The sequence below is a fragment of the Entelurus aequoreus genome, linkage group LG15 (assembly GCF_033978785.1).
Source record: "Entelurus aequoreus isolate RoL-2023_Sb linkage group LG15, RoL_Eaeq_v1.1, whole genome shotgun sequence".
Taxonomy (NCBI): Eukaryota; Metazoa; Chordata; class Actinopteri; order Syngnathiformes; family Syngnathidae; genus Entelurus; species Entelurus aequoreus.
Genome location: NC_084745.1, coordinates 9,787,639 through 9,798,895, shown reverse-complemented (window position 1 = coordinate 9,798,895; position 11,257 = coordinate 9,787,639). Strand labels below are relative to the sequence as shown.

At 38.4% G+C, this 11,257-nt stretch overlaps 1 protein-coding gene across 1 annotated transcript in view; it reads left to right on the top strand.

Moving 5' to 3' along the window:
- The first annotated feature begins 294 nt into the window (after positions 1–294).
- LOC133630382 (uncharacterized) overlaps positions 295–11,257 on the top strand; it is an 11,499-nt gene continuing 536 nt past the window's right edge. Inside the window, exons 1-2 of the mRNA XM_062021954.1 lie at positions 295–328; positions 9,665–11,257. The exon at positions 9,665–11,257 is cut by the window's right edge and continues 536 nt beyond it. Coding sequence (XP_061877938.1) covers positions 9,668–11,257 — 1,590 coding nt within the window. The 5' untranslated portion in view covers positions 295–328; positions 9,665–9,667. The remainder of the gene's footprint in view (positions 329–9,664) is intronic.

Sequence of the window (11,257 nt, the reverse complement as noted above, 5' to 3'; positions counted from 1 at the left end):
CCTAAAGCTATAGAAAATAACTGATGCTGTTAAGTTAAGACGAGCTATTCAACAAAGTACACACGGCAAATCAGACAGTCGGACATGAAGTACACAATGTTTTCATTGGTGCAACATATTACACATTTTTCTTTGATGAATCAACATGATCTCAAATGATTGGATCTGTAGATACCAGTTTTCAAAAGAAAACATACTATCAACACATACCATTGGCATAGAAAAACTTTGAGGTGGAACAGGAAGAGATAAATGTACTGACACAACATTCACACCTCACACACTCAAGTTTCGCAGCTTGGCAACACAAAGCACGACGACTCCACAGGTGAGTTCATATCAACAACACAGGCTCATATCAAAACTTTTTATTAACTTTTTAACTACAGTGGTAAGATGCGCTTGAACATTGCTTCCATCAGAGGGGATGTGGTCTTTGACGTCTTCATTATTAATGTTTTTTTTTATGAAATGATAATAATGAAATAACTAAAAACAATACCATAAGTATGAGACTGTTTTTTTTAAACGTGGTAAAGTACAAGCCATCCTTAATGATAGTGTATGTCAGGAGTCACCAACCTTTTTGAAACCAAGAGCTACTTCCTAGGTAGTGATTAATGCGAAGGGCTACCAGTTTGATACACACTTAAATAAATTGCCAGAAATAGCCAATTTGCTCAATTCACCTTTAACTCTATGTTATTATTAATAATTAATGATATTTACAATTAATTGAACGGTTTAAAAGAGGAGAAAACACGAAAAAAAATGACAATTAAATTTTGAAACAGTTTATTTTCAATTTCGACTCTTTAAAATTCAAAATTCAACCGAAAAAAAGGAGAAAAACTAGCTAATTCGAATCTTTTTATGGAACATCATTAGTAATGTTTCCTGATTAAGATTAATTTTAGACTTTTGATGACATGTTTTAAATAGGTTAAAATCCAATCTACACTTTGTTAGAATATATAACAAATTGGACCAAGCTATATTTCTAACAAAGACAAATCATTATTTTTTCTAGATTTTCCAGAACAAAAATTTTAAAATAAATTCAAAAGACTTAGAAATAAGATTTAAATTTGATTCTACAGATTTTCTAGATTTGCCAGAATAATTTTTTTGAATTTTAATCATAATGAGCTTGAAGAAATATTTCACAAATATTCTTCGTCGAAAAAACAGAAGCTAAAATTAAGAATTAAATTAAAATTTATTTATTATTCTTTACAATAAAAAAAAAAAAATTTACTTGAACATTGATTTAAATTGTCAGGAAAAAAGAGGAAGGAATTTAAAAGGTAAAAAGGTATATGTGTTTAAAAATCCTAAAATAATTTTTAAGGTTGTATTTTTTCTCTAAAATTGTCTTTCTGAAAGTTATAAGAAGCAAAGTAAAAAAAATAATGAATTTATTTAAACAAGTGAAGACCAAGTCTTTAAAATATTTTCTTGGATTTTCAAATTCTATTTGAGTTTTGTCTCTCTTAGAATTAAAAATGTCGGGCAAAGCGAGACCAGCTTGCTAGTAAATAAATAAAATTTAAAAAATAGAGGCAGCTCACTGGTAAGTGCTGCTATTTGAGCTATTTTTAGAACAGGCCGGCGGGCTACTCATCTGGTCCTTACGGGCTACCTGGTGCCCGCGGGCACCGCGTTGGTGACCCCTGCTGTATGTACTTTAGAAATGAAAATAATTTAAAGTTAGTGTATACCTTGTATTGAAATGCAACACCTGTAAAATGATGGAATCAGCAGACTTGGAAGATGTTGATTCAGTTGTTCACATTTTTAGGAAAAGTAGCAGATAGCAAACATGACACAAAACTATAATCATTTCAAATAGCAACTTCCTGGCTTTAGGAAACATGAAAATACATCAAGAAAATTGTGGTAGTCCGTAACAGAAATATGGAATCACTAAATCTGAGGAAAAATATATAGAATCAGGAAAAACAAACCAAAAAAAATAACACTACAACACACCACTAGTACTTTTTTACACCACCTCTGGCTTTTATAACAGCTTGCAGTCTGAGGTACGGACTCAACGAGTGACAAACAGTACACTGTAAAAAAAAAAATCCAATTTTTATGGTTAATTTACTCTAAATTTCTACTGTAATTTTTCAATTTTTTTTAAATAGTTTATAAAACTGTAGAATTGAAGACATTATCTGTAAATAAACAATCCGCCTGTTATTTTAAGTAATATGCCAGTAATGACAAACTATGTATATTTCAATTTTTTTTACAGAAAAATACCAAATTAATTATACATAGCATTTTCTGTTTTCTTAAATTACTTTCAAATTCATGTAAAATTAGAGTAATTATCTTTCATTAAATATGTAGCTTGTTATATAAAAGTCTATGTCCACACTAACAATCTAACACAGGGGTGTCAAACTCAAATACAGAGTGGGCCAAAATTTAAAACTGAACAAAGCCGCGGGCCAATGTTGAACAAATTAAGCTTTAACGCACTCTACGAGCTATCGTCACGTCCGCTTTTCATCCGTTCTAACATCGTTCAGACCCAGTCACAAGATATGTGCGAATGCAACGCATACTTCATCAACAGCGATACAGGTTACACTGACGGTGCAAGTATAAACAACTTTAACACTGTTAGAAATATACGCCACACTGTGAATCCACACCAAACAAGAATGACAAACACATTTCGGGAGAACATCCGCACGGTAACACAATATAAACACAACAGAACAAATACCCAGAATCCTTTGCAGCACTAACTCTTCCGGGACGCTACAAAATACACCCCCGCTACCACCAAACCCCGCCCCCCACCCCACACACACCTTGTAGCGTCCCGGCAGAGTTAGTGCTGCAAAGGATTCTGGGTATTTGTTCTGTTGTGTTTATATTGTGTTACCGTGCAGATGTTCTCCCGAAATGTGTTTGTCATTCTTGTTTGGTGTGGATTCACAGTTTGGCGTATATTTCTAACAGTATTAACGTTTTTTTATTCGGCTACCCTCAGTGTAACCTGTATCGCTGTTGATAAAGTATGCGTTGCATTCACTTGTGTGTGCGTACTAGGGATGGGCGATACGACACTTTTAGGATTCGATACGATACCGATACTTTTTCTTGCATTTTCATCGATACCGATACCAATAATTTCTTATTGGCAATTTTTTGTCAGTCAAAAATATTATTACTATTGTTATTATTTAAGACAAATCACAAGACAAATACAGACCATTTATACCACATTTATTATGGTCAATATATAATAAAAGTAAAATTAAAATAAATAACATAAATATGAAAAATAAATTAAATATTACATATAATAATAACTATATATTATATATAATAATAATTAAATATTAGGGCTTTCCAATTAACAGTCAAATCCGAATTGCAAGAAGCTGCAGTTATTTTTTAAAGTTTGTGATATAATTAGCAATTAATGAAATATGAAATAGGCTAATGTTTTCGAAATGTAAGAAATCATGTCACAGATTAAAACCAAAATCACATTCAATCATATATTCAAGATTTTCTTGGAAAAAAATAAAACTGTAATGCAAAGATGAAGAATCTCCAAATTGTATCTCTTTCTTATCTTGTTTTAAAGGCCTACTGAAAGCCACTACTACCGACCACGCAGTCTGATAGTTTATATATCAATGATGAAATCTTAACATTATAACACATGCCAATACGGCCGGGTTAACTTATAAAGTGACATTTTAAATTTGCCGCTAAACTTCCGGTTCGAAACGCCTCTGAGGATGACGTATGCGCGTGATGTAGACCGGCGAACACGGGTATGCCTTCCACATTGAAGCCAATACGAAAAAGCTCTGTTTTCATTTCATAATTCCACAGTATTCTGGACATCTGTGTTCGTGAATCTGTTGCAATCATGTTCATTGCATTATGGAGAAGGAAGCTGAGCAAGCAAAGAAGAAAGTTGTCGGTGCGAAATGGACGTATTTTTCGAACGTAGTCAGCAACAACAGTACACAGCCGGCGCTTCTTTGTTTACATTCCCGAAAGATGCAGTCAAGATGGAAGAACTCGGATAACAGAGACTCTAACCAGGAGGACTTTTGACTTCGATACACAGACGCCTGTAGAGAACTGGGACAACACAGACTCTTACCAGGATTACTTTGATTTGGATGACAAAGACGCAGACGTGCTACTGTGGGTATGCAGCTTTGGCTTCTAAACATTTGATCGCTTGACCGTATGTGCGCAACTTTTTTTTGCGTATGTACGTAACTTTTTAAAAATATATAAGCTTTATGAACCTTGGGTTAGGTGAACGGTCTTTTGGGCTGAGTGATTGTGTGTGTTGATCAGGTGTTTGAATTGTATTGGCGTGTTCTATGGAGCTAGGAGCTAGCAGAGGAGCTAGGAGCTAGCGTAACAAACACGCAGGTGTTTTTATGCAGGATTAATTTGTGGCATATTAAATATAAGCCTGGTTGTGTTGTGGCTAATAGAGTATATATATGTCTTGTGTTTATTTACTGTTGTAGTCATTCCCAGCTGAATATCAGGTCACCCCCGGCTCTCACAGCATCTTCCCTATCTGAATAGCTTCAACTCCCCACTAGTCCTTCACTTGCACTTTACTCATCCACAAATCTTTCATCCTCGCTCAAATTAATGGGGAAATTGTCGCTTTCTCGGTCCGAATCTCTCTCACTTCATGCGGCCATCATTGTAAACAATAGGGAACTTTGCGTATATGTTCAACTGACTACGTCACGCTACTTCCGGTAGGGGCAAGCCTTTTTTTTATCAGATACCAAAAGTTGCAATCTTTATCGTCGTTGTTCTATACTAAATCCTTTCAGCAAAAATATGGCAATATCGCGAAATGATCAAGTATGACACATAGAATAGATCTGCTATCCCCGTTTAAATAAAAAAAATTCATTTCAGTAGGCCTTTAAATACTCAAGCAATTTTCAACTAACAGTGAATTCCCCTGTGTGGAAATTATTTGAATTTAGGATAATCATTTAAACATCCATCCATTTTCTACCGCTTATTCCCTTCGGGGTCGCGGGGGGCGCTGGAGCCTATCTCAGCTGCAATCGGGCGGAAGGCGGCGTACACCCTGGACAAGTCGCCACCTTATCGCAGGGCCAACACAGATAGACAGACAACATTCACACACTAGGGCCAATTTAGTGTTGCCAATCAACCTATCCCCAGGTGCATGTCTTTGGAGGTGGGAGTACCCGGAGGGAACCCACGCAGTCACGGGGAGAACATGCAAACTCCACACAAAAATATTCAGTAAACATTACTAAAAAAAAAAAAAACAATGCCTGTTTTAAGTCAACAAATGGACAACAATGGATATGCCTGGCTGCATCGCTGTCGGCTGGCTGTGTGTGTGTGTTGCACGTTGACGACGCTCATTCGCTGTCTCCTGTCACGTGACTGGGCCAGCTCTATACTCTGCCAGGTACAGGGGTGTACCAGCACATAGTAAGTTAAGTAAGTCATCAAAAACATCTGAATGTGATGCTTGCACCCCCCACACGCCGTTTTTTGGTTTATATCGATACTTTTTTCAGAAAAGTGATGCCAAATGTGTAGCGTGTGAGTATCGATATATCGATACCACAGGATCGATACGCACATCCCTAGTGCGTACAGAAGCCGCACGTGTAATGTGACTGGGCCAGCACTCATTGGACTGGTTGAAAAGCAGACCTGACGACTTTCGGGAGGGCCGCTGAAGTATAGAAGACTCCCGGGAGGGTTGGCAAGTATTGCAATTAGCGGTGAATGCGGTGGCACCGCCGCAATGTATAATCGGCGGACCAGCTTAAGTGTAAATTTGATATCTCCTCAAGGGCCAAGTGAAATTATACGGCAGGCCAAATTTGACACCCATGCTGCAGAATAAAGGTATTTTGATGCAGAACTGTTTGCATAGTCACTTTATTAAAGGTGGTTGATCTTAACAATTCAGAAAAAATCTGTAAAATAATGGTATTTTTCTGTGGAACTGCCAGCATTGTCACTTCATTAAAGGTGTTTGATCGTAAGTTTGGAAAAACTCTGTAGAATAAAGGTATTTTTCTGCAGAACTGTTTGCATCGTCACTTTATTAAAGGTGGTTGATGTTAATAATTTAGTAAAAATATGTAAAATTACGATATTTTTCTGCAAAACGTTTCATGGAAATTTCTGTAAATATAATGTTTTTGATCATTATTTGGCTTACAATGTTTTACTTTCATTTTATGGTTTTCGTTGGGCAGCCGTAGCTGCCAGTAGATGACCGTTTTTTTACAGAATTTTTTTTTTACAGTGTACTCTTCATGCTTGCTCCAACTGTCTATATTTAAATCCCAGACGGTGACTCCAGTTTCCTCCCATTTGTCCTTCATTTTCTGTTTTCTAGTTATCTGCCTTGTTTCTTTGATGTTTTCCTTGGTCTACCAGTATCAGGCCCGGCCCTAACCAATCTGGCGCCCTAGGCAAGATTTTAGGTGGCGCCCCCCCACATCGGCAGTGAAGTGTATATACTCACAAGAAACCGAATAGCTTTGTCTTTGACCTTTTTCTTTACTTAAAGAAAGCAAATTACCAATCAGAATAGTTAACAAGATTAAAAAAAATATGGATAAATAAATGAATACAAAAAATAAAAAATGAATATATGAAATACAACATTTTTTACATACATAAACACAAAATAAAACGTGTCAACAAGTTGCATAAAATAAATTAAAAATACAATATAAATAAGGCACTGCACAAAACAAGATATCAAACCAGTATGACTTTAACAACTATATTACAAAAAAAGGGGATCCTACAGTTCTCTATTTGTGCTTTTTAATATTGCATTAACTAGAATGACTTACAAATTAATGTACACCAGGGAGTACTGTAATTACCTAACGTTACATTATTATTTTCCATAACAATTTAGCCCCCTCCACAATATTAACCTGACGTTAAAACAGAACTAGCTATTTATTGATTAGCAATTGCCAAATCATGCAACATTAGCTTAATGCTAAAAAGCCAAGTTACTATCACATTCTGTAACAGACAGATAATTTCATGTAGGCTAACGTTACCTACCTGCTACCTCTGTCTTTTTCTCGTTTCTCCTCTTCTTCTTTTCTATTTTTTCTTCCCTGGGCACCTGACAGTTTTGGCCGTTTTGACATCTTGTGTTGATTTTTTGATGTGGTGACGTCCAAAAAGAGTCATGATACGGGAAGGGAGGGGGCGCACCGTGCCGAGGGAGGGGGGGCGTAATGTTGTAACAAATAATATTTCTATTAAATAGGCTTTACTTTGCATTTTAATTAACGTGGGATTATTTTATGTATTTAGAAATAATAGTACCAACTTTTTTTTTGTCTTTTTTTTTTGTCTTTTTTTTTTTCCTCCAACATTTGTGGCACTGGCGTGGCGCCCCCTGATGGACGGCGCCCTTAGCATTTGCCTATACGGCCTATGCCACGGGCCGGCCCTGACCAGTATGCTTGTCTTTTACAACCTTCCCATGTTGTTTGTACTTGGTCCACATTTTAGACTGTGAACCATCAACATCCTTGGCAACATTGCGTGATGATTTACCTTTTTGGAGAAGTTTGATAATCCTCTCCTTCGTTGCAAATGACATCTCTCGTGTTGGAACTATGATTCATGTCAATCCACCTGGTGCAACAGCTCTCCATGGTGTGAACACTCCTTTTAAACTGCAGACTAATGAACAGATTTAATCAAACGCAGGTGTTAACTTTGGGAATGAAAATGTACAGGGTGATTCTCTATTTTTTTCTCAGAATAGTGATTCCATAATTGTGTCACTCCAATGAAAAATGAAACTGATGCTGACTACCACAATTTATTTTCTTGATTTGTTTCTGTTTCTTAAAGCCAAAAAGTTCCCTTTTGAAATGACTATAGTTTTGTGTCATGTCTGCTATCTGCTTTTTTTGTACAAAATGAAAAACTGAATGAACATCCTTCAAGTCTGCTGGTTGCATAATTTTCCAGGGGTTGTACTAGCCCAGGGGCACCAGGTAGCCCGTAAGGACCAGATGAGTAGCCCGCTGGCCTGTTCTTAAAAATAGCTCAAATAGCAGCACTTACCAGTGAGCTGCCTCTATTTTTTAAATTGTATTTATTTACTAGAAAGCTGGTCTCGCTTTGCTCGACATTTTTAATTCTAAGAGAGACAAAACTCAAATAGAATTTGAAAATCCAAGAAAATATTTTAAAGACTTGGTCTTCACTTGTTTAAATCAATCAATCAATCAATCAATGTTTATTTATATAGCCCTAAATCACAAGTGTCTGAAAGGGCTGTACAAGCCACAACGACATCCTCGGTACAGAGCCCACATGCGGGCAAGGAAAACTCACCCCAGTGGGACGTCAATGTGAATGACTATGAGAAACCTTGGAGAGGACCGCATATGTGGGTAACCACCCCCCCCTAGGGGAGACCGAAAGCAATGGATGTTGATAAATTCATTATTTTTTGTACTTTGCTTCTTATAACTTTCAGAAAGACAATTTTAGAGAAGAAATACAACCTTAAAAATTATTTTAGGATTTTTAAACACATATACCTTTTTACCTTTTTAATTCCTTCCTCTTTTTTCCTGACAATTAAAATCAATGTTCAAGTAAATTTATTTTTTTTATTGTAAAGAATAATAAATACATTTTAATTTAATTCTTCATTTTAGCTTCTGTTTTTTCGACAAAGAATATTTGTGAAATATTTCTTCAAACTTATTATAACTAAAATTCTAAAAAATTATTCTGGAAAATCTAGAAAATCTGTAGAATCAAATTTAAATCTTATTTCAATGTCTTTTGAATTTATTTTAAAATTTTTGTTCTGGAAAATCTAGAAGAAATAATGATTTGTCTTTGTTAGAAATATAGCTTGGTCCAATTTGTTATGTATTCTAACAAAGTGTAGATTGGATTTTAACCTATTTAAAACATGTCATCAAAATTCTAAAATGAATCTTAATCAGGAAAAATTACTAATGATGTTCCATAAAAAGATTCGAATTAGCTAGTTTTTCTCCTTTTTTTCGGTTGAATTTTGAATTTTAAAGAGTCGAAATTGAAAATAAACTGTTTCAAAATTTAATTGTCATTTTTTTCGTGTTTTCTCCTCTTTTAAACCATTCAATTAAGTGTAAATATCATTAATTATTAATAATAACATAGAGTTAAAGGTGAATTGAGCAAATTGGCTATTTCTGGCAATTTATTTAAGTGTGTATCAAACTGGTAGCCCTTCGCATTAATCAGTACCCAAGAAGTAGCTCTTGGTTTCAAAAAGGTTGATGACCCTTGTACTAGCCGCTGAAAATGAGTCAACTAGCAGCCATTATTGTGTAAGCATCCGGCAACACAAGTCCTAGTTAGATGACTAACTCTTGCCTATGGCGTGGTGGTGGTAAAGAGCATACGTGCTGCCTGAACTGGGGAGCTGCGGTTGATTGAGGGAAACATGAATTCCAACATGTACTGTAATATTGTGAAGCCGAGCATGTTCCCGTGCCTCGGGACACTGGGCCACAGCGCAGTTTAGATGATAACATAAAATATGAGGTGTGTCAAAATCTGTGAAGTACATCTCATTTGGCGGTTTCTGTTTCAGGCGATGGGACAGAGAGATTGGACTGAGATGTCCCACAAAGTATCCCCGTCGACGTTGCACAAGAAGGAAATATGCACCGCGAGCCACCAGGAGTCTTCAGGGGAGAACGAGTCGTCAGAGGCAATTCGTCAAGAAGTGCCGCCAAAGAAGTGTTCTCCTGTGTCGGAAGTCACACTCTGTCACGCAAGCCGAATGGGTTTGACCCGGATCAAGACGAAAAGAATCCTGTTTTCCAGCCGGCTTAGCAGGGTGCTTAAACATATGCTGATGTGCGTGACCATCCACAAGGCACGGCACTCTGAGCCAGGTACCGATCCAGGAGAGTTTGATATCTCAGAGCAGATCAACGAACTAGAGCCGCCTGACCCAGCGCCACTTTGCTCCGATCCGCTGCTTGAAATATCCGCCTGCACCTCAGAATATGTTTTCATGCCTTCTCCACACAACATCTTCACACACGAGGTCCAGTTGGAAAGTCTGCCAGTGGAGCAGACCTCAATGACCTACACCGTCACAGGCTATCCTCACGTGGGCTACTCGGTCCATAGTCGATCCAGAAGAACCGCCTGCCTCTTGCCTCGTTCTCGCAGCACCTCTGCGCTCAGACCAGAGAAGAGCAAAAGCTTGACCCGATCTGCCAGCTTGCTCGACATGTTCCTCAAGGACTTTGAGCACTTTACGCCTGACGTCACCGTGGGGGGAAAGAGGGAAACCTACCGGCTGCAGTGCTTCAGGGCCGGCAGGTACCAGTGCACAGTGACGGGCCTGGTGTTTCACATGGATGGAGAGGGGGATGTGAGTTACGGGATCATCCCATGGGACCTAAGCCTACTGGCCCTGCACCACAAAAAACCAGCGGGACCGCTCTTTGACATCCAGTGTGACAAGCCGTCCATGCGGCAGCTTCACCTGCCGCATTGTGAGATCCCATCCACGGGCGGGTGCAGCCGTTTGTTAGTGGCTCACGTGAGCGGCGAGGGCATGGAGGTAGTCACCCCTCAGAAGACCACCGACACTCACGTCATTGCCAACATCACAGGCTTTTCAGCTTTTGGGCTCATGAGAAGTGAAGATACGCCTCGCCTCCCGATTCGAGCGCTGGTGCTAGTCTTCGTCATTTCCGAATCACCGTCCGTCTTAAATGTGCTGTTAGTGCCAGAGAACGAGGTGGTGGATGAAGTGATTCGTGTTCGCAGCAGACGCAATCCCAACGAGGGCTTTGTCAACACCATCTCAGAATGCATCCTAGTCCCAGAGCAGCTGTACGTGCTGACCAGCCCGCTAGGAGACTTGCTGCGAATTCAACCAAGTAGCGCGGCTTTTTACGATGATCCTCGCAGGAACTACATGAATTCATTCCAAGTACTTGGAATAGACAACATGGACATGATTCATCTCGCTCTGAGGGAATATGACAACCCCCAAGGCCAGGTCTGGTACGCCGAGGTTCCTTTGAGGCACGCAGACCCGCACCATAGCGGTTTTACTGTTGAAGACCTGAGAAACGCTTGGTCCGGCTTTGTCCACCGAGTATCACGACCGGTCCTCGGGACTCTGGTGGACCGTCTGTTTCAGGAAAAATTCCTAAGCGAA